General features: G+C 46.1%; 1 protein-coding gene across 3 annotated transcripts; it reads right to left on the bottom strand.

Annotated features, from left to right (window-relative positions):
* Positions 1–4864: 4864 nt before the first annotated feature.
* SUV39H2 (SUV39H2 histone lysine methyltransferase) lies at positions 4865–22842 on the bottom strand. Of its 3 annotated transcripts, none has more exons than XM_075926087.2 (6): positions 22621–22837; positions 20710–20855; positions 18945–19616; positions 14992–15138; positions 12039–12168; positions 4865–7743 (listed from the first exon to the last, which is right to left on the bottom strand). In XM_075926087.2, the coding sequence occupies exons 1-6, from the start codon at positions 22760–22762 to the stop codon at positions 7637–7639; spliced, it is 1344 nt and encodes a 447-aa protein (XP_075782202.1). In that variant the 5' UTR covers positions 22763–22837; the 3' UTR covers positions 4865–7636. The 3 variants fall into 3 exon arrangements, with proteins under 3 accessions (XP_075782202.1, XP_075782203.1, XP_075782207.1); XM_075926088.2 differs by lacking the exon at positions 22621–22837 and adding an exon at positions 22021–22144; XM_075926092.2 differs by lacking the exon at positions 14992–15138 and having other exon boundaries at positions 22621–22842.
* Between the last annotated feature and the right edge of the window lie 3738 nt (positions 22843–26580).

The raw sequence follows: 26580 nt of genomic DNA, 5'->3' as shown, positions 1-26580 counted from the left end.
GCATTTGTCGACCACCCAGGTAAACCTCATCCCAGGAGGCATACCTGGGTGGTCGACAAATGCCTTTGATGTCGACACCCGCGCGTCCAGACTACAGCGCTGAGCCGACAAACAGCTGATCAGCTGTTTGTCCGCTCAGGGCGGCAGCCATGTAAATTTAAATGAAGCGGTGATTATTTAAATCGCTGCTTCATTTTCCTATGCCTGGTAACCTAATCTACATCCCTCTGGCGACAGAGGCATGTAGTCTAGACATACCCCAAGTGTTGGCAGGTAGCTAACCAGATCTTTGAATCTGTAAATGTTTATAAAGATTCTTTGATATGAACAATTTTAATAAACTCTTTTTTATAAAACTCTGCATATAAAGAGTGATTTCTTTCCGATATAAAAGGAGTTCTATTTGTTACTCCCCAGTCAGAGCAGGAAAGAAGTCTTAAAAATATACTGTTTTTTGCATACTTTCAAAAGACCTATGGATGCATTCACAACATCTGCTACATGTTTCTGGCTACATCTAGACTGCACGCTTCTTTCGAGAGAGAGAGTGTCTACACAGCAAAAGCACATAGAAAAATCAGTGTAGATGCTATCTCGCATAAGGCCACCCAGAACCCGTTCAGGCAGAGCATTAGGTCACCAGTTGCTTCCAAGAGCTGTTGCCTAAGCTTAGCTGAGAGACATGCTTAAAGGGACACCCCGGACAGCTGTTTCTCTGCTTCTGCCGCTTGCTTGCCTACCTCTCCGAGGGACAGCAAAGCTTTAGTGAGTGCGTGCTCTGGTTGCCTAGCTTTTGGATGCCACAGCATTTTTTTTTTTTTTGCCATGGAGCTGTCCCACATGGCCATGCTGCAGTTTCTGCAGGCTGCCTTCATGGCTTTCCACAACCTCAACACCTGAGCTCATTCCTGAGACCCTCTTCCTGTGTGTGGGAGCAAGACCCTTGCAACCGGACCCCACAGTGGAGAGAGGCTTTGGAGGCTGGACACCACTTCCAACTGGTGAGCGCCTGATCGTGGAGCGGTGGGACGAGCAGCAGTGGCTCCAAGACTTCTGCATGCAGAAGGCAACCTTTTTGGAGCTGTGTGCTGGGCTTGCTACTGCCCTCCGAAGACACAACACCCACCTGTGGCTTGCCATCCCCGTGTGGCCCGCCATCCCCTTGGAGAAGCGGGTTGCAATCACTGTCTGGAAGCTTGCCATCCCAGATAGCTACTGATTGGTGGGCAACCAGTTCGGCATGGGAAAGTCCACCATTGGGGCCCACCCATGGAGGTAAGGCAGTCTAGGGGAGGCCTGGAAAGGGGGACCCTAGGGAAAGGGAGGCTGGGAGTGGGGGGGTAAGCCCCATCCTGGGGGGGGGGGGTTGTGCCATCCCACCCTCATACAGTCCTGCTGCTGGGGGAAGGGGTGGCTCTTTGAGGGGGGGGGAGGAAAGGGGGTGGGCACCTCCCAAGGGCTCAGGCACTCCCTCTCTTTCTGTTCTGTGTGTGTGTGTGTGTTTGTCTCCTCTTGCAGGTTATGAGGGCAATCAACTCAGTCCTGCAAAGCAGGTTTATTCGCCTGGGAGGCCTGGACCTGATTGTCGCAGGATTTGCTGCCCTGAACCGCTGTGGAGCCATAGATGAAACCCATGTTCCAATGTGCACCAAGTCATCGAGCAGCCGAATATATTAAAAAGAAAGGCTGCTTCTCCATGGGGCTGCAGGCCCTGGTTGACTACTGGGGACAGTTCAGACATTTTTGTCGGATGGTCAGGCAGGGCACAAAACACCCGTGTATTTTGCAATTCGAGCCTCTACGGGAAGCTGGAGGTGGGCACATTCTTCCTCCCAGCATGACTTTGCAGTTGTGGATGTGCAGCTACCACTGTGCATCATGATGCCATGGCTGATGAAGCTGTACACAAGCCAGCTGGACCCCAGTAGGGACTAATATAATGCCCACCTCAGCCAGGCAAGGATGCATGTGGAGTGACCGCCTCAAGGTGCGGTTCAGGTGTCTCCTGACCTTCCTCAACGTGGGGGAGCACAACAACCCTGAGATCGTCTCTGCATGTTGTGTCCTCCACGTTATGGAGAGAAAGGGGGAGGCCTTCCTATGTGGGTGGGGGGGCAGAGGCTGGTTGTGAAGGGGGGACACTTTGAGCAGCCATGGACAGCTGCCATCCGCTAAGCCCATCAGTTGGGGGTGCACATCCAGGAGGCCCTTAGAGAGAATTTCTCTCAAGATCCCCAGTAATTTTTCTCAGGGCTCCTCCCCTCCCCCCCCACCTGAGGTTTTGGTCCAATATCCCTTTCCCACCACAACCCCTCCCTTCCCTGTACAGTCAATAAACACACCTGTTCTGATTTCAACATAATGAACATTGTATTTATCTTTCAATAAAAAAAAGCTGGGGGGCTGAGAACTTGGAGGAAGAAGGGGGACTCAGGGTCGGGAGTGGTGTGGGGACCTCAGCAAACTTGGGGTTGGGTGGGTCCTGGGATCACAGGGGAGGCGGGGAACGGGGCTGGAGCAGGGGCCATAGGCATAGCAGGGAGACAGGGAATGGGCATGGGGGGGTGGAAACAGAGGCAGGGACAGCAGCTGGCTATGCCATTTCACACATGATAGAATGTAAATTGCCCTGCCACATGAGCTGGTCCCACATGTGGGTCCTTCCAGACCTTCCATGCCAGGGTTTGCTGCATGTCTCTCAAGATACCCACATGCTGCTGCCTCAGGTCTTCTTGGACCCTGGAGCATTTTTGGGTCCCCCAGTCATGGCTCATCCCTCTGTAGAAAATAAAAGGCGAGGTAGGGTCAGCAGCAACAGGCCTCAGAGTAGAGGATGGAGATGTCCCAGGAGCAAGGCCAAGTATGGCCTACACAGCAGGCCCTGCCTCTCAGGGGCCCCAAGGTGCCCATGCTGTCTGCTTCCCCCCACCCATGGACAAACTGGCTAGGGAAGTGTCTGGCCACAGTAGGATCCCATGGGCAGGAGAGGGGTCTGGAGCAGCTTGGCCCTCCCTAGCACCCCCACACACACCTGCACCTGGCAGTGCTGTCTGCTGAAGCGGGTGGTACTTCACATGGGTAAGCATGTGTATGGGCTTGTGCGTGTGCCCTTGTGTCCAGCCTGCTTCCAGCAGTGGCTGGTGGTGAGAGGGTCCCCTGCCTCCACAGTGCCAGATGTGTGTGTGACCTCCCCAGAGCCTGTGAGCAGGATCCCAGGAGTTTTCAGGGGCTGTCTCCTGAGGTGGCATAGCTGTGACGGCATGTCCGGATTTTCCCATCTCCTGCACCCCCATAATGGCACAGACAGACTCCACCAGCCAGTAGAATAGAGGAAGTTTATTGCTTCTCCAGGATACAGCACAGATGTAATCTGGTTACAGGGCAGGCCTAGGATGCCTCAGCCCACCTTGAGATGGGGGAGACTGGGCGCCTAAATCCCAGCCCCTTTCCCTAGGCTGTCTCCTCCATGGTCCCAGACAGAAACTGACTCACTCTTCCAGCCCTGCCCCCAGCTAGGGCTCCACTCCGCCTTCTTCCCATTGTTCTGCTCCCTGGGAGGTAGCTGGTGAGGTAGCTGGTCAGATAGGTTTGGAGCCCCCTTGCATAATGACATCCCCTGCTGGGCTGTGCTACAGACAGCAGCCAGTGGAGGTCACCCACAGCCCACTGCCCAGCATAGCAACCAGCAAGGTACCCACACTACATCACCATGGCGCACACTGCTGCTGAATGTGATTCCACGTGCAGACTGCAGCTCGATGTCCAACCCAAACAGGCCAAGTGACGAGCGCACCCCAGCCTCTCTGCACCTGCCTCCCACACCGTGTGTATGGAAAACAGAATACTCACCAGATGATCCCTCCCCACCACCAGAGGACGCATGAGACACATCCTGACTCAGGGGTACTGACACCACGCTCAGCATCATATTACTCAGTGTCCTCCTCCTCCTCCACAATCTCCAGGCGGGTTATATCAGGCATCTCAAGGTGGGAGTCAACCATCACAGGTGGGGAAAGGGCTTCCCACCCCTCAGGATCTGGTGCAGCTCCTCATAATAGGGGCAGGAATGGGGTCCTGCCCCGAACCATTAGCTGCGCTCCTTGGCCCTCGCATAGCCCTAGGGGAGCTCCTTTACTTTACTCCAGACCTGTTCTAAGATCTGGGGAAGGGGGTTTTCCCGATCCGCCAGGACCTTGGTCATGCGTCCATAGATTTTGGCATTTTGGTGTCAAGCAGAGATCCTGTAGGTTTTCCCCCGCCCAGCTCCAGGAGGGACAGGATCTACACTCCAGACCAGGAGGGTGCTTGCTGCTTGGTACCCTTGGTGCTGCTCCCTGTGAGGTCCACGGAGGTCGTGCGGGGTGGTGGTGAGGGGGGGGCTTGTGGCTCAGCCATAGCTCCAAGTGCAGGTGGCAGGGAGAGCCACACCATGAGATGCTGCTCCAGGGCTGGCTTCCTGCTTCAAGAGGTGCCAGGAGACAGGAACTATAGAGTTCTGATTACTTTGGACAGAGTGGCGACCAGGAACTGTGTTATTTCCTGGAGGCCTCTTCTTTCCAAAGAACATCCACACATGCCTTTTTCCTAAAGAGCTCTTTCGGACAAAGGCTCCTTCCTCGTAGAAAGAGGTTTACCCCTGTCGAAAGAACGCGATTGCAGTGTGGATGTAAGTGAAGTTTTTTCAGAAAAATGGCAATTTTTCCAAAAAAATCTCTACAGACAATGTTGGTAAGATAATGTCACTCAAACTTGCAAAAGTAATTCAGTAGGATTTTTTCTGAGCTGCTGGGTAATGCTGTAAGAGAGTACCTGATCAAAATTTAAAGATCTACTGAAGGGATGGATGGTAGTTACTGCCAACTACAAAAGAAAAAAAACCTAATTTTTTATTTTATCAAAAGAACCTATAGCAAACATATTGCCATTACACAAAAGATGTCACATCCTACGACAAAGTAATGTTCCTGAGGTTATAAACAAGCACATAGCCCCAATACACAATGGTAATAACCAAAGAGTTGGTATAAATGAGAACTTAAATCCACAATAGCATTTGCATGGTGATGATCCTGCAGCGTTTTTAGTTTTGCTACTTTAAAACCAGCCAGAAAACAGTTGATAGGTTACTAGTACCCAAGTGCTATTCACATAGGTATAGTGATAGCCATGGTAACACCAACAAACAATATCAGAAAAAGCTAAAGGGAGGGAAACCCAGGCTTGCTATGAAACTGAAAATTGTCACATTTTAAAAGACTATCAAATTGAAAAAACCTGACCCATTTAGCAAAGGCAAACTGAAAATCATGGTAAACAGGTAAATACACAACATGGTTTGAGGTCCTAAATTAGTAACAGGATACAGCAGACTTAGTATCTAGTAATTTCCTGTTACCTGCTAAGATTCAAATTCAGAGTCCTGTGTTTGAAATGCAGGAGAGAGAACACAGCCCCTGAAGAATAGCAGTGGTCATTATGTACTGGCGATACATACTGACTTCATCTACTTAAAATGTAGATATTTGTAACTGAATCATGATTGGGGCTAAAAAGGAAAGAGCAGAACAGCCAACCAAGGTGTCTGAGGCCTTTCATGTGTAATGCAGAGAGGGAGTTTGGGGGAAGCCCTGTGGAGAGGAGCAAATGGATGCCGTGAATAGGGAGTCAAGGTAAAGGGTGTTGAAGGTTCACTCTTTCAATCCAAAGCCTAGAGCAGCAGCCAGAGGGTTGCAGCTGAGTTGTTTCCGTAGTTCTACAACTTGTTCCTGGGGGAATAGTGGAGGGAATCAAGAATTACTTGGACAGAGTGAAAGGAAATGCCTCAAACATTTTTTATGTTAAAAAAGGCATTTAGTTTCCCTTGAGATTTATAAAATACTGATGTGGGAGATACCCGACTAATTCTATAATAATACCTTTAAAATGACTAGATGCAGTAGTTTCACTCAAGAAGGGACTCTAGGGAGCATGGTATTGTTAGATATAATTAAACCTAGACAATAAGTTTCCTGTTCATTAAACTATATAAAACTCTGCTTGTAAACTGAAAAGTTTATACTTTTAAAGTAGATACCTAGCTTTGTGCTTTGCTAAGTAGCCCCAAATGTGTATGCCCAATCAAAAAATTATTGATAAACTATGGTGTACAAAATTTCAGTATCCTATACAAAGCCAGTTCTCCAGTTCAAGTACATTTGTGCTTTTAAATTAACAAATGAGTGTCCTTCAAAAACTCTCCTTGCTGTGCCAATAACTAACACGAAATTTAAGGCATATTTAATAAACTACATAGATAATTATATGCTGAATAATTGATCTCAATCAGCCAAGCCAACAGCAGCATCTCTTATAAAAGTATATACCTGACCTCATAATATACAGCAAAAAGTCTATTTGAGGAGCTACAGTTATGCTTGATCCTCTTAAAGATACATCACTTTCTAGAAATAGGCAATGTTTACAATCAATGAGAAATTAAGTATTGATTTTTTGACCATGGAATACAGTTAGTTTGTGGTTCCACCCATACTCTACAACTATATTAACTGCTGTTGTATGCTTCTCTGAAGTCAAGAACAATTTAGCATACATTACCACATTTTCAATAATCTTCAAAAATATTAGATACTTAACAGAAAAATATTCAAAAAGCTGAAGAACAATAAGTTTTTCAGCGTTTTACATTCAAGATTCAAAGAACATCTCACTACTGTCTACAGCAAATGGGGCAAATTCACCCTTTATGTAACTTCACTGAAGTTTGTTATTACAACGGGAAAAAATGGCTTAATTCTACCATTAGATAGGTAGAAAAAAATTCACAATATGTAAAAGTTTGTAACATAAGACAGCTGTTGATTCAATTACATTCCCAGGATACAGTTATATGGCATAAATTTAAGTATTTTAATGCACTAAGTTCATGAAAGAAATATTAGAGAAATTTCTCAATTCCTGTCTATTGCCTTTCAAACTTTAACCAGTTGTTTCAGTGATAACTACCAAATCTTGTATCCAGCAGCTGCTAACACTATCAGTCTGCCTGTGTGAAGTTCCATTGACATAAGAACTAGTTGGGGTTTTTTAAGTGAGTTTATGCCTATGAACTTCCATACCTACGCAGAATTTAATGGCGGGACAGTCCAACGGAGGATCAGGGCCCAAAGTTTCACTATTACCTCTGGAAACTAAGAAAAATGATACATCCACTATGATTTCTAGTACATCAGTGGTAGTGGATTTCCATTTTATAGGGCTCAAGACATGGAACACCCTCGTATTGAAATCAGCTTGTTGTAGGATAGGAGTCATACACAGACTTGAATATTCAACTTTGACTTCACATTAACACGCACCTCCATCATCTCCTAAACCACAGTGTGCAAATAATTCTAAGGAGATCTAGTTTTTAATCCATGTAGCCAGTCTGCATACTTCAGAGCAGCTGTAATATCAGATCTCTTTGGCTAATGACATTTTCAAATACAAATATAATGCTTTGCTTTCATTATATTGACTCATATGTAAAAATACTGCAATGCGTACATATAAGTGAACTAGAACAATAGTCTTCCTGAAATAAATTATTTCAATTTTTCTTTTTTTAATGTATTTGCAACTTTGGCTACTGAATTCAGTTGAGGTACCCTCTGCAACACACAGCTCCACATTTGCACACAGTTCTGATCCTCTTTCTTGCTGGGCTGACAGCATCGGAGTCTGAAGTCACATCTAGAGATCCTAAAATGAAGCAGAATTGAAGGCTGTTGGAAATAGGCATTGTTATTGTGCTTGGAACTGTGCAAGTAAGAAAAAAGATAGCCTCTGCCACAAAAACTTATAATTTAAAATCCCAGTTCCACAAAGACTTATGAATGTATTTTGACACACTTGTGAAGCTAAAGAGTTAAGTGTTAGTATAAGTCTTTGAAAAGTTGTTACCTAAAATTATTTACTAGTAGCTGAAAGATCATGCTGTTCCATAGGTGAAATTCATGCAGTCTAAATGACTGACAATTTACAAATTGGACAGTAACACTCCATGGATCCCAGTGATGCTGACAAGTGAACCTGGTAACATTCTTAATGAAAAGTTCTCAGCCAGGTTTTTATCTGTTGGTGGAGTCAGTGTGAAGCAATCAAAGTGACAGTCCTGGAACCTTATTGTACCTATCATTGTGGATCAGCTATGAAATCCAGTCATGGATGAGACCCCCACTCTGCTAGGGCTGCACAAACACAGACTAAGCTTGAAATCTAAAGTACAAAACACAAAAAAAGGTGGATCTAGAAAAAGACAGATAAAGGAGCAAAAAAGGAGAGAACAGCAGTGAGGGCTAGGGATGTAAAATCCCATTTGATTGCCTAAACATGGTTTAACCGATTGGGGGAGGGACGCACTTTGGGCTGGAACAACCCCACCTCCGCTGTGGACAAGATCTGCTCCAGTCAGCTGGCCAGAGCAGCCCCCACCTGCAGCAGTGGGAGAGGTTGGGCCTGCTCTGTGGGGCTGAAGCAACCCCCTACCTTCAGTGGATAGGAAGCGGCTCCAGCCCCTACCAGTTAGTTAACTAGGAGTGGTAAGACTCACCAGTTTATTCATGATTGTGGAAAAATACCCATTAAATCTGGTCTCCCTTGTGAAATCTGGTCTTTTTTGTACTTTTACCCTATACTATGTTACACAGGGAAAACCAGTTTTTCAAACAAAGTCCCTACCCAAAAAATCATAGGGGAGGGGTCACAGTATTGCCATCCTTAATTCTGCGCTGCCTTCAGAGTTAGATGGCCAGAGAGCTGTGGCTGCTGGCCAGATGCTCAGTTCTGAAGACTGCACCTCACCAGCAGTAGCGCAGAAGTAATACCCTATTTCTGCTGCGCTACTTTCAGAGCTGCGCAACTGGAGAGTAACGGCTGCTAACTAAGGGCCCAGCTTTGAAAGCAGCAGCATAGAGTGCTAATACCAAAGCATGTCATCCTTACTTCTGGCTGCTGTTAGCTGTGGCACTGCCTTTAGAGATGGGTTCCTGACAGCTGTTCTCTAACCACTCAGTTTAGAAGGCAATGCTGTTGCCAGCAGCAGCACAGAATTAAGGGTGGCAATGCCCTTGCAAACTCCCCTCCCTTCCCCAAACTCCTTTGGGTCCAGACCCCTACAGTTACTAAATTGAAAAAAATTCAGATTTAAATATCTGAAATTAAATCTACTATTTTTAGATCCTATATCCATGAAATTTACCCAAACAGACCATGCCGATGCTCAACCATTGTGTTTGAATAGCAAAGGGAAGTTTTAAGAAAAGATTTGGAGGAGGACAATCAGGTAGCTTTGTGGATATTTCAGGGAACGTCTCCCACGCATGAAGCAGAGCATAAGAGAAGCACAAGGTCCTTGTTCGAAAATTAGACACATCTTTGACAAATCGGGGTAAGAATTGATACGTTGCTAGTGAATGTTTGTAGGCAGGACGGGGAGTGGGAGGAGGGGGGCGACAGAGTGTGGTAATTTGCAGGAAAACACAATCTCCTGTTGGTTTGTCAGAATTTCAGCAAAGTAAGTAAAGCAAGGCTCTCTTTTTTCTCTCTAAAGATAAAAAAAGTTTTTCCTGCCAGGTGACAAAATGACATCATGTCATCACTGTCAACAAGCTCTCTCAGCAAACACCCCTCTCCCTCTGGCCTAGCGCCTTCTCGCCCCCCACTCTTGTTTAACTGTGACATAGTGGGGGGGTACCTTGCTGGTTGCTATGCTGGGCAGTGGGTTGTGAGTGACCTCCACTGGCTGCTGTCTGTAGCAAGGCCCAGCAGGGCAGGGGATGAGTCATTATGCAAAGAGGGTCTCTCAACCTGTCCGACCAGTTACCCTCCAGGGAGAGAAACAAAGGAAGGTGGAAGCCTCTGGCTGGGGGGCAGGGCTGGAAGAGAGTTAGTTTTTGTCTGGGATTATGGAGGAGACAGCCTAGGGAAGGGGCTAGAATTTAGGATCCCAGACTCCCCCATCTCAAGGGGTGCTGAGGCATCCTAGGCCCAGTTCCTGTAACCAGATGACATCTGTGCTGTGCTGTATCCTGGAGAAGCAATAAACTCCCTCTATTCTACTGGCTGGTGGAGTCTGTCCGTGCCACTACAGGGGTGCAGGAGATGGGAAAAACCCCAACGCGCCATCACAACCTCCAGACAGGGCACCTCACTAGCCACTCCAGGGAGCTCCTCTGGCCCTTACATCGCTCCCCCATGGGGGAGGGTCATCTTAGGGCATTACCAGCTCCTGCCCCTACCCCAGGTCCCGGTCCCCTTCCACCCTGACTGGCTTTTTCCCCCACAGCCCTACCGGCTACAGCCCCTCATACAGCGCCATGTTTCCACTGACGCCAGCCAGACGGGCTTGCATGCACGGGCCCATGAGAGCCATAGTTCTACAGCTTCACCCTGCTCGGAACTATTCCTGGAAGCCATTTTTGTTAAGGGAATCTGGACTGGTTCAGAGTGCTGAAGCTAAGCAGCCATTTCGCTTTAGGGCAGAGTATCTGGAGCCCGACTGTCGGGTGGCCATTTTGGTTAAGGTCAGGGATCTAGGGGAACATCTTGACTTAGGGCTGAAGTTGGGCAGGAAGGCCAACGGTAGCTAAGGGCTGAAGCAAGGTAGCCATCTTTGCTCTAGGCACACTGCATTGTGCGGGGGAGCTGCAGGAATAAGGTAGCAGCAGGGACTGGCAGGTGCAATGGGTGGGGGAGCACAACAGGAACTGTGCAAAGGGAGAGGTTGTCAGGGAGCAGCACATGGAGTATGCTACAGGATCCAGGAATGGGAAGGGGCTATGAGCACAAAGAGTTGGGGGGGGCCGAGCTGCAGAGGCCAGGCATGGGGAGAGGTTAAGGGGGCAGAGGGCTGGGGGGTGCTGCCAGGGCTGGGCATGGGAAAGCACAATGCAGGGGGCAGGGAGTGTAGCAGGGACAAGAGCAGGCACAGGTGGGACCGGCACAGTGAAGCAAGTGGGGGGCACTGCCCAGTCATGGGGAGGGACAGAGGAGGAGCAGTCAGCAGGTATACTGCAGGGACCAGCCATGGGCTGGTAAGGGGCAGAGGGTACTGAATGGGCTGGGCACAGAGAGAGGTTGTCAGGGTACAGCAGGCTGGGTGTTCTGCAGCGACTGGGAAGGGTACAGGGAGGGGCTGGTGGAGCGTAGTGAGTGGGGGGGCACTGAATGGGCTGGGCTGGCGGGTGGAGGGGCTGGGCATGAGGAGAGGCTGTCAGGGCATAGCAGGTGAGAGGCACTGCAGGGGTCAGGCATGGGGAGGGCCTGTCGGGCACAGAGGTAGGGCTGTTTTTGGATGTATGTTTATTATTTTGAGGGTGTTTTTGGTTTATTATTTTGTTTTGTTATGTTAAGTTTGATTTGATTATGAATATTTTGTATTAATTGATAAATGTGTGGGAGTTTTAGGGTTTTGGGTTGTTAATCTGTTTTCTCTCTCTCTCTCTCTCTCAAAAGTTTTTCCTACCATGTGACAGAGTGTCATCACATTACCAGTGTCAACAAGCTCTCTCAGTGTAGTGAGCAGGGGGCTCAGCTCCCTATTAATTAAATATTCAAATTTAAACAAGAGCTAGAGATTTGATGTCTATTATAAAAGGAAATATTTTACACGGTTTAAGCAAGATTGTGACTGAATTCCCATTATATATAATTAATTAACCTTTTTGGTTTTAAGTAGCACGAGGGAATCCTTCTCTCTTGTGAAAACCAAGGAAAATAGTCATATGCAGGGCTCTAATCTACTGTATTTAATATACTGTTATGTGCATGTACTTTAAATCTGCCCTGCAGAGGTTACTGACTGAATTAAATGGAAGCTGCATACAGCCTCTTAGCTGGAAGGAAGTGTTGGTAGAAGAAAGGGGGGGGGGAAATGGAGAAGAGGGATCTCTCCAAAGACAACACTTTGATTTCAGCAAACCAATGCTGAAAATTGATCAGGCTACAACAAAACCAGCTAGTGCCACCCTGCACATAAAGATTTACACTCTACAAACCTTTCATCTGATAATCAAAGGTGAGCTCTTCTCCAGCCTTGATGGTTCTTGTAGAAAACAGCGCTATCCGAGGAAGACGTAGATCAAGATTGTCAATAAAAACATTGAAGACCTGAAGATTTGGATCACACTGTAAAGCAAAGTTATAAATTTGTGATTCAGGTGTACATTTGCTATCAAAACAGAATTTCAAACACAGTGTAGGGAATGGCAATTAAAATTACTATACATTACTAGTGAGAAGAAAGTGAAGACTGAGTCTCCCTATCAGTTATAAAGGCAAAAATCAGAAGTAACTCCACTGAAAGTCAACAGAACAACACACCTGTTGAAACATCACTATTATATGAATGCAAGGACCTGTTAAGCAACAACACTGACACTATGGCTGGTGAGAAAGGTAGTACCTTAAACTGAACTAACTTCTCTTTTGAAAGAGAGACAAGCTTTTGAGCTACACAGAGCTCTTCCTCAAGTATAGCACACAAAGACATTATAACTGATTATTTAAAAAAGTAAAGTTACAGCTTGAAAATGATTGCAACAGTTTTGATTCACCCATTCCTCTGTACTAAATTTTTAAAAAGGCACTCAAAAGTAAGTTCAGACAAAAAAGATGACAAAGAGGGAGAGCAATCTTAAGCCTCAGGCCAGACATACTAACTGTAGGTAACTCAGACCTCAGTTTTGCTTCCAAGGGCAGAAATATTATCCTGGTGTGGGGGGGAGGGGTCTTTGCTCACGAAAGCTTATGCCCAAATAAATGTTAATCTTTAAGGTGCCAAAGGACTCATTATTTTTGCAGACACAGGCTAACATGACTACTTACAATATACAAACTATAGAATTTTCAAAAGTAAAACAGGACTATGCTCCTAAGTCAGCTAGGTGTTTTTGAAAATTCTACTAGGTCTTTTGCCTTTGGACAGAATACTTAGTCCCATATATATATATATTTTAAAAGTATGCCTGTAGTCAGCCTCCAAAATTCATATTTAGACATTTAAAATACAGCATCCCAATTTTCAGAAGTGCTGATCATCCAGCAATATTTAGAAACACATAACTTCCCTCTCTCCAAATCACTTTCACAAATGTAGGGCTAGGATCTTCAGGCACACAGAAAAAAGGAAACAGGAGAACTACAGTAGTTATTGCAATTATGGCATTTTACAAACATCAAATCAGAAAGTAATGCAGTAATTTCTAAAACTAAAAAAAACCCATGCAATTCCATGCATAGGAAGGCCTGGTCGGTTCAATTAAGTCTTTTGTATTAGGTACTTTCAGTTTCAGAAAAACTATTTTTAAGAACAATTTCAAGGTGCTCAGTGAGTTTAAACATAGTGCTGAGGAAAGAAGGAAATCTGCTATGGAAAAGGCAGGAATTTTCCTTCTGTCCATTACTTACAACTGAAACAAAACCATATTCAGACATTCTCCTCCTCTTCCTACATTTCACAATGACTGTTCATATAATATTAATCAATAGCCAAATGTTAAATTATGCATTTATTTCCCATGCTGCTGGTATTTAATTATCTGAAGAGAAAATGTTGTTTTGGGCATCTGGAAACAAGTACAGGTTGAACCTCCCAAATCCCCAACTCTCTGGTCTGGTAACATGTGTTGCTGGACCAAAGAGCCCTGGAGGCAGGAGCAATGCAGGCGCTGGGGATCCCTGGCTGGGACCGGTGGCATCAGGGGAGCCCTGCCTGCCCTGGCCAAGGAACTCCCAGCCTTAGCAGAGCAGCCCTGTCCCCAGCTGGGACACCTCCAGCATCAGCTGGGACACAACCTTGGAGTCCTGGCTCCAGCCATGGAATCACCAGTTGCAGTGGGGCATCCAGCAGCCATGGCCAGAAACCACCAGTATCGGGGGGCCAGGATGTCTGGGCAGCCTCTGCCAGGGATCCCCTCTACCTGAAGTGGGCAGCTGGAATCCCCAAGGGCAGCAGGGCAACCCTAGCAGCTGGGAAACCCCTGGTGCAGCAGGGCCAGTGGCAGCCAGGTAGCCCCAGCTGGGAAGTCAGGGAACACTCTGTGGCAGTGGAACCGGCAGCAGCCAAGGGTCCCACTGGGAATCTTGGGAGACCCCGGGGCAGCAGGTTGAAGAGCCCGTGCCAGAGCTCAGGAGCAGTGCTGCAAGCAGGGGAGCACTGATTTACCCTGGTCTGGCAAATTCCCTGGTTTGGGACAGCTCAGGGCCCAAGAGTTCTGGACAAGGGAGATCCTATCTGAACTGAATACACTGGAAATACAGATTATGATCCCAACTCTGTTATCTGATCTATTTAGCAAGCCCTTGGTCCCTGGCTGAGTTCTCGTGAGGTCAGTGGGTGTCTGCTTCTAGATCAGAATGTAGGATCAGGATCACAAATCATGTATTGTACATGTTAATGAAAATCTCCAATTCAGAGAGAAAATGCTGACTTTCCTCTTACTAATTCTGAACAAGAAAGAATAAGGAATAGTGAAAACTCTTAGTTTTATTTCCACAAGTAAAGCAAAATAGCTATTTAAAGTGATGTCTAGTAGAGTGAGCCTATTGATTAAAAATACCTTGCACATCCAATGTTTGAGAAAACTAAGGGATAATTATATTAGATGTAAGCTACTTTATACTGTTTGCTTCAAATAAGGTATATATATCAGTATTTCATCCTTCCTACATGATTGATAATTTTATGTTGCATGTCTAAAACAATGCCGTTCTTGCAGCATCCAAGAAAAAAGCATTAATAAAAATTAGGATTGTGAGGGCTTGTGGGACTTTTTGACTTTCATGCGCTCTGTCCATTTTAGGATCCCTCACTTTCATGGTTTCATAGAAAAACACTTTAATTTAGGTTTGATAAAAAGTTTTCTGAAAGTTATGTATTTGATAAAGATATTTACAAAAGGCATTCTTGGTATAAGCCAGGACAATTCTTCAACACAAAAAAGCCCTTACGCTGTGATTCACAAAATGGGACACATTTCCATATCGAGCTGCATCCACTGTATATTCATCTGAGTCATAGTCCAGGTCAAATAAGTACGTATTTCCTTGGTTGTCATACAGCTGACCTCGTCTCTCTGCTTCCTCGCTTGTGATCACCTAAAAAAAGAAACCTGCATCATATTATTAACTGTCACTGAACTGAAACAAAGCCACAGAAGAAGGGTTGGGTTTTTTTTTCAAACTTTTACATTTTCATAAACAGATGTAGGGAGACTTCTCTTTAAGAAGAAAGGAAGGTTGCAATGCGTCTAAGGAATACTTGAACATAATTATTTGACTAATTACTGACTGTTCCTAATGCCTGATTAAAAGATAGCAATGGTATTTTCTCTTCAAGCAATATAATATTTGACAACCTTCTTGGATATGTATTTATAGATAAAGTGATGTTCCCATTGCTTTCTATACAATGCTGAATACAACAAATATAAAAGACGCTCTATAAAATAATTATTTATTTCCACCCCCAATTTCTCTGAACTCCTCTATAAGCAATATCCCTAACTACATTTTAAATAACGTAAAAAATCACTGGCTCCCGAAAGAAGCATGTGGCCATTAGACAATTACAGTCTATCCTACCTATAGTGCCTTGCCATTTCTCCTGAAGAATTTATATTTACCACTGAGACCTGCATATTATTTTTCCCACCACACCTGTACAGAATTGTTCATGTCAAGCAGAACCACAAAACTGTTCTGGGAAGGTAGAACAAGCCTGTGGGGAAAATCAATATATAAGTTTTTTTTCCTAGTCATGCTTGTAACTGACTTTTGCCAGCACAACTGTTAATCCAAGGTACGAAGAGTTGTCATATTTAATTGCCAGCAGTACTGGCAGAAGCTCCTACTATCCACACAATTATACATGCAAAATGACATTTTTACTCATACAGCTTAACATTTTGTCAGGGATAGGGATGTAAGCGAGTGGTCGAGTACTCGACTACCTGATAATCCTAAATTTAGTCGAGTACTCAACTACTCTCTTCCCCCCCACCCCCTCGCTGCCTCTGTAAAAGAAGCAGCAAGGCAGGGACAGGAGTTGGTATTGGGAGCAGCCGGCCACCACGAAGCAGTCTTTGCCTGCGGTGGGCTGAGGCTGCTCCAGCAGCAGCCCGTCTGTAGCCAGCCTGGGCCATCGTGGACTGGGGTTGCTGGACCTAGCGCAAGCCAGGATCAAGCAGTCCCAGCTCCCGCAGGTCTGGGACCACTTCAGCTCTTAATTTTAAAGAGCCGCACGGCTCTTTAGTTAGGCATGGCCAGTAGTGTTGTCAACGAGTAGTTGATGACAAGATTAAACTTACCGGTTAATCATACAGACTACTCCCATTCCCCACCTTTTCTGCCTTTCCCATACTATTGCCTCTATCTGATGCAGAAGCACAGGGGAGTGGGGAAGCAGCGGAGGATGCCACAAAGCAGCCTGTGTCCACGGGGAGCTCGGATCCTCCATTGACAGGGCCTGCTGCCAGCCCAGCCTCTGTCTGCGGCCAGCCTAGGGTGCTGCAGAAAGAGGCTGCTTCGCAGGAGCCTCTCCCACCTCCTCCTCACCCCCAGCAGCTTCTGTCTGCTGGAAGCTTGCACTCCTGTGGACAGGGGCTGCTGCTGCTATACCATGTTGCCCCTGTAGTTTTTAAACTGGCTCCCCTCATGGACCAGCTCCCACCTGCCACCCCGCGCTGCTGCCTCTGATACAAAGGCAGCAGCACAGGGTGGCAGGGTGCTCCCTGGGAGCGCACTGGCTGCCGGCCCCACTTCTGGGGACTATCTAATGTCACTGCAAAGATTTCATGAGGTTACATGACTATTCAAATTACCCAAGATCTAACATCCCTAATTAGTACAAAGGATGTATGCAGAAGCTGCCTGGAAGACTAGGACTGTTCCTGCTTGAGGCTGTAGACTATGTAAGTTTATCCCTGGTCTTCTACTTTAAATGTATCCTTTACTGGCAGAAAAGTCTCAGATGGGTAGCTGTGTTAGTCTGTATCTGCAAAAACAATAAGGTGTCCCATGACATCTTAGAGACTAACAGATTTATTAGGGCATAAGCTTATACACTGGACTTCACGTTGTGCTAACTCTACCAGGAAAAACAAAATCTTTTTCTAGTAATAATAAAAGTAAAGAAAAAGTGAACACTACAAACTTTTTTGAAGATAGCCCTGAAACAGAAATCTGGATTTGGCAGGTTGCCATTGAGTTTACGCTCTGAGTAATGAAGTATTATCACATACAGCTGGGGGACTGGGCAGGTGACACAGACTAATCACTACCTTCGCTTAAAAGTCCCTCCTCTCTCTCTACCCACGTGCTCTCAAAAAACATTTCTTCATTAACATCACACAGGATTAATTCTATTCTGAGAAACTGAGCTCTTGTACATTCTAAGACTACATCTACACTATGAGTTTTTCTGGCAGAAAATATGCTAATGAGATTGTGACTTATGCTAATGAGTCCCTCATTAGCATATTTTCTGCCACAAAAACTCAAGGTGTAGACAAAGCCTAAATGAGCTTTTAGGAAGGATCTCTTGGGGAAGGTAAGCATAAAGCAACACATAGATAAACAGCTGCAAAGGGGATAAACACCTCTCAGGCTGGCATCAGTTGTGGATTACAGACTGGGGGATAATGTGAAAATACACCAGGTCAGATATGTAAGTAGAAACTGGATTATGTAGGGCCTTGAAAGCAAGGACAAGTTTAACTTGTTACTTCACTAGTTCACCAGTGCACTGTGTGACTCAAGGGTCATACTAGAGTAGAAAGTCACACTGTGTTTTAAGACATATTAGATAACACATTTTAACAATTTTAAACTGGATCGTATACCTAGTGTAAACAGGGAGAGTCATTTTAACCATGTGTTAACTGGCATTGACCAATATGTTTTAAAGCACAACCTATTTTCCAAGTTTAGACATGATGAAATGCATGGGCTGACATGATCAGCATAGAATCAGAATCATAGAATACTAGGACTGGAAGGGACCTCAAGAGGTCATCGAGTCCAGTTACCTGCCCTCCTGGCAGGACCAAATACTGTCTAGACCATCCCTGATTTTATAACAAGTGATAAAAATAATTTTTGCAGTAATTTGGCCTGGGATGAGATCAGTATTAACAGAGAACCTTAGAACAGAAGGTCATAGTAATCAAGATAGGAGATGATCAAGATACCAAGTAGGGATGAGGGATGCTATAAATAGTTTATTTTAGTTATTGTATAGCAGCAACAATTTTTAGCAGTTAAATAGTTACTAAAATGCTCTCCCCGGGGGGAGGGCCAACAGCCAGTGTGCTCCCAGCCCCACTCCTGGGGAGCTCCCTGCTACCTCGATACAGAGTCACCAGTGCAGGGTGGCGGTGGCTCTCCTGCATGCTCTTCATTTAAAACTCAGATCAGTGGGCTGGGACTAAGCCAGCCTGCCAGTCCACGTTAAAATGCAGAACATATGGTGGGTAGGGGGTGCTGAGGTTAACCAGAACCATTAAGCAATCATTTATCGGTTAAATGGTTTGCTAGCTAGTTGCTAACATCCCTAATATCGACAAGTAATTTGGTTGAAAAAGATTAATTTAAAAAAACAAACCATGCATATAATGTTGCGAAAAAGAAACCTGGTTCTAAAGATTACAATATAACATAATGCCAAGAATCTCTTGCACTTTGGCCCCTTTACATTGTTTTGGTGCAGAAAACACCCAAAGTCATACAATATAAAGGTAATTTGACTTTCAAATGCGTTTGCTTTTAAAGGAGTACATCTCATATGTATACGTTATGTAACAGAATCAAGAAGTGTTGAAAAACATTTTTTTATTTTGTAAGATGTATTCTCCTACACTTAAATCTTTTATTCCAAATAACTCATCTTTGAGATAAATACATACCTCTCCAACATACTCCATCACAAATCTCTTTGTTTTAATTTTCTGAAGGGTTTTTACTCCCCAGCCACGGCCATTGTTAGTTCTGAAGATGCAAAGAGAATATGGTGTGCCTTTCTGTACTATCCTGTTAGGGCATTCAGGACCACATCTACAATATGAGTTGCATTCGTAGATAGGTAAGCCTGGTTGGATTTTTAACTGCTTTCGTTTATTATAAGCCAAGAAAAATCCAGCCTCTTCTGGACAACACTTTTCAGCAGGGCAATGAGAGCATTCACAGCCGGTTGTGATTCCATTCATTACATTTATTCCTGGAGCAGGTTTATATTCATTAATATAGTAAAAGTCTAAAGGAGGGCCCTCAAGATCCACAGTGTTTTCTACAAGAATTGTTCCTTTATGGTTCTTTTTCCTGTTGAGTTCTTCCTTCCATCTCTGTAGAGCTATTCTTTGTTTAGCCTTCTTTACAATGTACTGTGCTACTACAGGTTTCAAAGCTTTAATATGGTTTTTCAATATTATTGCTTTGCCTCGCTTCAACCGAGATAAATATTCATTCTTATCTCTGTGGAAGTACTGAAGGAGCAGTGGGCAGTTAAGATTTTTCAAAGGAACCCAGGCATTTGAGGATTCTGGCCATCCTTTCCATTTCACAAGGAAGTACTCTGTGCCCTTGAAATAGAGAAATAAATACAGATTTAGCCACAACACTTCCAACACTAGTTAATCAAAAATACCTTGAAAATAAGTGTGGCAATTCAGTGATACAACTGCTCTGGTATCACATCCATAGTAAATAAGATTAAAAAGAAGCGTGAGTGTCATTAAGAAAGCTGCATAAACTGAAGGGCAGTCAAATTAACATTCTTATCACCCTCTTTATGATGGAGAAATAAAACCACATATGACCATGCAGCTGTGAATTTAGCTAACAATAGAGAATCAAGCCTTTCAAATGCAACGTATGTACTTTGTGCACCATTTGTAAGGACATGGATAACTATAGGCTGTATAATGACTCAGAACACGTAAATAATATTAGCATGGATCAGTTTGTTAGCATTGCCACAGATGGAAACAGTATAAAATAACACCCTACACAGAACAAAAAGAAAATCTAAAGTTTGACCAAAAAACCTCTAATAGTATTATTTGTAATAGTTATTTGAGTCAGCCTAGAGGAATAATATAGTCAAAAACACTTCTTTATGCTATATTTACTACAAAGACTATGTATTGTAAAATGTAATTATTTTGAAAGGAGGGGTTTTTTTCCCCAAGGGAATTGAGCAATAAGGACAAATCTTTAAACCAGGCACACACACTGATCAGCTTCTGCATACACATGGCACCTAATGGGGATCTGGTCATGGATCCAATTGCAACATGTGGCCGTAGCTATTCAATGAACAGACTGCAGTACTATAGAGGAAGAAGTGTCCTTTTAACCGCAAACAAGGGGAAGAGAAGCATCAACGCACACCGAGCTATTATTTGAGCACAGTAAACTTTGCTTTGGCACTGGGGTCAGACATTTTGTGCTTTACTATACGCGGAACCTTCCCTTTCTTACAGTCAGAGCCAAAGAATACTTTATTTAGGCTTCAACATTCCAAAGTATTTTATTCAATGTCAGCAGTAACTTAACAAAAGCCCTATGCTAGCCTAGCACTTTAGACTTTGAGGAAAACTACCACCTCTTACTTCCAAATTTCCAACTGAAATACTGATCAAATTGTTCTGTAAAACTAGACATTTATCTTACCTCGTCTACCTTGTAGTCACATAAATATTCCACCTCATAACTCTTTAGATTCCTGTTGGTGATTCCAAGGGATTTACATGTGAGATTTTCCTTCCTACATAATTCCTGGATGGTCTCAAGTGAAGCTAGACAAGGCACATACCACACTACAATAAGAAAATAGGATTCTTTACTAATTTAATGTTTCAGCTGAGTTGAAAAAAAATTAAATACTTGATTTTTAGTCTGTTTCCGAGCCCCCCAATTGTAATGTGTAAGAATTGTCCACAATATATTTGTAAAATTACTAGCGTAGCAGTCGCAGATAGAATCAATGATACTCCGTTTTAATATAGAATGAAGTCTATAACAGTTCTCTGCCTGAACTTGAGCTCTGCATATACTATGTACACTCATATAATAAAAAAATCTACCTACAACCTACTAATTATTCATACAAAAAGATTCTCAGTAAACAAAACAGAAATAATTTTCCTGACCTTAAGGCACCCTAGCAAAAGTTCATGCTTCTGACTGCAATTATGTAGAAGCCCTTCACTCTTTTACATGGGAGCCAACTAGCTGCAGTTAGTCAAGTGGAATCAACACTCTTGTACTTGCTATGCAACCATGGTGACTGGGATGAGACACGAGGCAAATCCCTCTTCCAGAAAGATCTCTGCTTTCTTGTCAACTGGGCCAAATTTAGGAAGGTTACAATCGACAATGTAACTGTTCTAAAGAGGAAAGGATGCCAACTACGGAACAATGATTACAACAGTTCAGAACTCTGTTAGGAGCGACCGTCCAAAGTTAATAGCAAGTCAAAAGTCTGGAGCCCAAAACAACAGGGTTATATTTTTTTTTTCCTGCTTTAGTAAGAGTCAGGGTGTATTTGACAGTAGCTGAATTTCTTCCTCTGCGTTAGTAGCGGATTGGTCACTTGTGTCCCAACCAAAGCTGCAATGAGCCCATCGCCACTGAAAAGGAAAGGGGGAGGAGAGGCATTGGAGGCTTCCCAGGCTGGGGGACTGTTTCTTAAATTCCAGACTCCCCTAGCAACCTCTCCCGCCAAAAGCCTCCCGCAGGCATGGGACAGTGCCCCCCCCCCCCCTCCAGGCACGGCACATTGTCCCTCTCCCCCTCCCCCACACTGCACACCGCCTCCCCCCCCTCCATGCTGGACCCGGCACCGCAGAGCCCCCTTCTCTCCGCAGACCCCGGGGCCCTGCCGTGGACGGGCACCGCACAGCCCCTGTCCCTGAGGCGCCCGAGGGGGGGAGCGGCCCCCGCCCGCCTCGGTCCCGTGAGGGAGCATCCCCGACCCCTCACCTCCTCGCCAGCCCGCCATCTTGCAGGGGGCCGAGCGCATTCCAAGCCTGTGGCACCCGGGCCGCCGGCTGCAGGCCCCGCCCACGCCGGGCAGGCCCCGCCCCTTTCTCGGGTAAGAACACTGCCCCCGAGGCTACCCCCTTTCCCCGCCCGCGGCCTGGGCTGGGGGCCCTGTCACGTGGGCAGGGAGCCCCTCCTCCCCCAGCTCGCGCCCCTCCTACCCACAGAGCAGCCGCGCGGCTCCCACGCGCACCCACCCTTCGGCGCGAGCCCCCCTCAGCATCCTACGCGCCGGGGGGGGGGGGGTGCTTGTCCCGCGCGAGGCGCTACGCTGCGGTGAGAGCAAACTCAACAGCCCCCAGCAGCGAGCGGCCGGTGCGGGCTCCCCCCCTTCTCTCGGCCCGCACCCCAGAGAGCCTGTCGGGGGGCGCCCCGGGCGGAGCGTGCCCGTCTCCCCACCCCGCGGAATCTGCAGGCAGCCGGTCCGCTGGGAGGCCGCGGAAGAGTCGCCCCCCGCTGTGCCCGCGCCAGCATTTTCCCTTGCGAGGTGGGGGACCCCCCCCCCCCGCCTCCTTGCAGGGACCCCACCGGCAGCCTTACCTGCAGCTGGTAGGGCCGCGTCTTTCCGGGCGGGCTGGCGCTGCGCTCCGGATCCGCGCTCAGCCGGCTTGGGGAGAAAGGGATCCTGGCTGCTTCCCTTCTGGATCGGCCCACCGGAGCCCCAGCACCTGCCTCCCCCCATGGCAAACCACCCCCTCGAGCAGCCTGGGCCTGCCCGCGGCCCAGAGGAAGTGCTGGACGCTGGGTTTTCTTCCCCTTGCAGCCAGGTGACAGCGCGTGCCTGGGGCTACTCGCTCTGTGCTCCTCCCTCTGGCAAGGTGGAGGACCAGCAGCTAGCTACCCGAGAGAGGGCATGATCGTAAGATTGATGGGAAAAACTTAAAAAACAACCCATAGATTAGTAGCATCTTAAAGACTAACAAAACAGGTAGATGGGATCATGTGCTTTCGTGGGTGTAACCCACTTAATACTCCGGTCATCTGAAGAAGTGGGTTGTGCCCATGAAAGCTCATGATGATATCTACATTTTGTTAGTTTTTAAGGTGCTACTAGTCCAGTGGTCTCCAACCTTTTTACACCAAAGATCACTTTTTAAATGACAGACCAAGCCAAGATCTACCGCCCCGCCCTTTCCTTGAAGCCCCGCCCTCTCTATTCTCCTCCTCTCCATCACTTGCTATCCCCAATCCTTATATTGCTGCTTATTTATTTATTTTTCTGTAGGAAGAGATTTTTCCAACATTTGGCCTGTTTACACTGGACCAAATGTCAGAAAAAAAACCCTTCTTTTGGAAGCCACCTTATTCCTTGTGGAAAGAGGAAAATAGGGGTGACCAAAAGAGCCTGTTTGCTCTTCCATTAAAAAAGCGGAAGAACAAACACAGCCCTGGATGCAGAAGAGTTTTTCCGGGATATCTCCAGAATCCGGAAAAACTCCTGCAGTCTAGCTGGATCCTTGCTGTGTTGAGACAGGATGTGTAGTCTCTAGGATGGGAATGAGGGATTTGGGTGTGGGAAGGGGTGAGAGGTGCAAACTCTGGGAGGAAATATGGATGCAGGAGGTGGCGGAGAAGGGGACACTGGCTCGGGGAGGGGGCTCCAGGCTGGGCAGTGTTGGGATACTAAGCAAGCCACAGGCTTGCGGATGTGAGGATGCAGGAATTTGGGTTGGGGTATGTGAGGGGCTGAGGGCATGAGGTTCCAGTGTTTGATAGGCTCAGATCTAGGGTCTGGGGAAAGGGGAGTGCAGGAGTGGTTGTGGCCAGATGGGGGCTTGGCCCCAATTGGGGGTTTGTTGGCCAGATTTCATTTTTAAATAAAATACTATGTTAAACACAAAAAGTTTCTGCATTGTCTTTATTTATGAGAATGGCAGGGAACCTGCCTTGAGTCAGGGGTCACTGACCCATAGAAAAGTCATTTGGGAGCAGGGGACACAGTACTGGGGAGAGGTGCTAGTGGGTTCTGCAGCAGGGGACAGGGTGCCAGAAGGAACTGGTTTCTGCAGGGGGGGGCAGGGTGCCGGGGGACAAGTTTCTGCAGGGGGGGCAGGTTTCTGCAGCAGGGTCAGGGGGATAAGGGAGAGGGAACAGGGGGCCAGGAGGGCGGGGGACAAGTTTGGGGCAGAGGAGAGAGAACAAGGTTGGGGGCAAGGAGTTCCTTACACCAGCCACGGAGGGAAGCCTCTGACCCACGCTCTCTCCGGACTGACCGCAGGGCAGCCAGACTGGAGTAAAGAAAAGCGGCTGCCCGGCCAGCTGGCCATGGTGCTCAGCCAGGGTGCCACCAAGCTCCACGTGGGCAGGCACAGAGGGGAAGCCGCCCAATCAGCTGGAGCACGGTTCAGCCTCCTCTGGGCTGAACGCCACAGCCAGCAAGCCAGGCAGCTTCTCCTCTGCGCCAGCCCACGTGGAGCGTGGTGCACCCTGGCTGAGCGCCATGGCCAGCTGGCCAGGCAGCTGCTTCTCTTCCCTCCAGCCCAGCTGCCCTGAGCTCAGCCCAGGGAGGCTGCGCCTAGCTCCAGCTGTGAAAGCCACAGTCAGCTGGCTGGTGTGTTTCAGCCCTCCTGACCTCCCAGCTCCCACCATTCCTCGCAGCTACTCACCTGTGTTGTTGCTCAGTGAGTAGCTGCTCCTCAAATGAGGAAATCTAATGTAAATGTACTGTGCAGGCGCACAGTTCAGAGAGGGCTCAAGAGCTACTCTTAGAGCCCCTGAGATCTACCGGTAGCTCACAATCTACTGGTTGGTGACCACGGTACTAGTCTGTTTTTTTTTTTTAAGCTTTTCCTGATTCAGACTAACTCACCTACCCCTCTGAAGCTTTTGAACATAAGACTGATTTCACTCTTTTGAATGATTGACTGGTGGCTTGGCTGTTTCAGAAAATAAAAATAGTCACAGGTTCCCTCATTTCTAGAGTCTGCAACATGCTTTATTTTCTTGTTGAAGCTGTAAGCTTTGGACCAGGTTTTTAAAGGTATGTATGCATCTAAAGATACAGACAGGAACCTAAATAGCTTCAAAATCTAGCTCCTTCCCTTGTCCCCAGAAATGAAAGATTAATCTTTAATTAAAGATGGTCATATTATGAAATCTCCAGCAATATATCCCTACAAAATTAGCAAGCCTATAAAAGATACATTTGCTTCAAAGCTCCTGTTACTTGTTTGCACCAATGCTTATGCCCAGTCACCAAGATTGGTAGATGGTCAAAATAAGAAGATAAGGATCAGTGTCTTCTGGATTTGTCACAGGATCATTTAACTGCCTGATAAGTAGAGCCCTGCATCCACCTCTGTATCCACAAAAATGAGTCGCAGATATCCACATCTACAGAAGTGGATGTGGATTCCAGTGGATATAAAGCAGATAGTCTCAAATTTGCAGGACTCCAGATACAAAATTTGCATCTGCAGGCTGCATCCACATCCACAGATGCAGATACCTGCAGACCTAAAGCAGTATTAGTAAAACAGATCCTAAAATATCCTCTTTTTCTTTACTATTTTTTATGCTAGAACAAGTCTTCCCTGACTTCAGATAAGCGTTTCCTATTTAAAACAAAAGTTTCGATGGAAAGAATGAGGGTTGTAATATACAAATGTACCTATTGAATTGTGCAGTACTGTAGAAAGCAAACTTCTCAGTCATCAATTCTTGCTGAAGTATGTGTATGTGGAGTGCAGATAAATAACAGAGCCTTTTCTCGAAAAATGGTAACCACTGGGATAGTCTCATGGGCCATGTATCTAATTCCTGAGACTGATGTTATAGAACTCCCAGCTCTTGCTATTTTGAATTAATCTGAAAGCTGGTTAAAAAAACAAGGAAGGCTACTGTAATGCATGTCACAATAAGATATTTAAATTGTCACTCAGAACTGACTGAAATCTCACTCTTCTTAGAACCAATTAAACCAGAGAGTCCTTATCCATAGAGCCCTGCAAATCTGCGGCCATCTACTTTATGTCTGTGGGTAGCCACATCCGTAGATGTGTTTGTGATCTGTGGCTCTAAGGGAAGTGGTAGAAGCCTCAACACTTGGAACATGTATACTAGCTGAATGTATTATCAAATTTACATTAAAAAACAAACTTGTATTGGCAGCAGGATGGACTAGGTCTAACAGCTAACGGTCAAATTAACCATTAGGCTAATAAGGCTATTGCCTTATGCCCTTCTATTGTTTAGACCCTCCTGGTCAGCAGGGCCTGGGCCAGGTGAAGAAGGGAGGAGCGACAGAGTTCCAGGAGGCAGAAGCAGGGACGGAGCAACTTAGGGGAGAGAGGCAGGGCACCTGCCATCTTTGCTCAGCTCTCCTATGCAATAGGGGGCTCCCTGGGGTTTCTCCCTCCCCCTGCCGATACCAATTTTTTTATCAGCTCTATTATCTCTTATCTCAATCTTATGAATTTTTAGCATATCCTTATAGGACAAGGTTGCTGCTTGGGACAAGGGGGCAATATCAGCATCCAGGCAGGCCCCATGAAGGGCTTA

Source organism: Pelodiscus sinensis, chromosome 1, assembly GCF_052426305.1.
Source record: "Pelodiscus sinensis isolate ZL-2025 chromosome 1, ASM5242630v1, whole genome shotgun sequence".
Classification (NCBI taxonomy): domain Eukaryota; kingdom Metazoa; phylum Chordata; order Testudines; family Trionychidae; genus Pelodiscus; species Pelodiscus sinensis.
The sequence above is the reverse complement of the archived record's forward strand: the minus strand, read 5'-3'. Positions and strand labels throughout refer to the sequence as shown.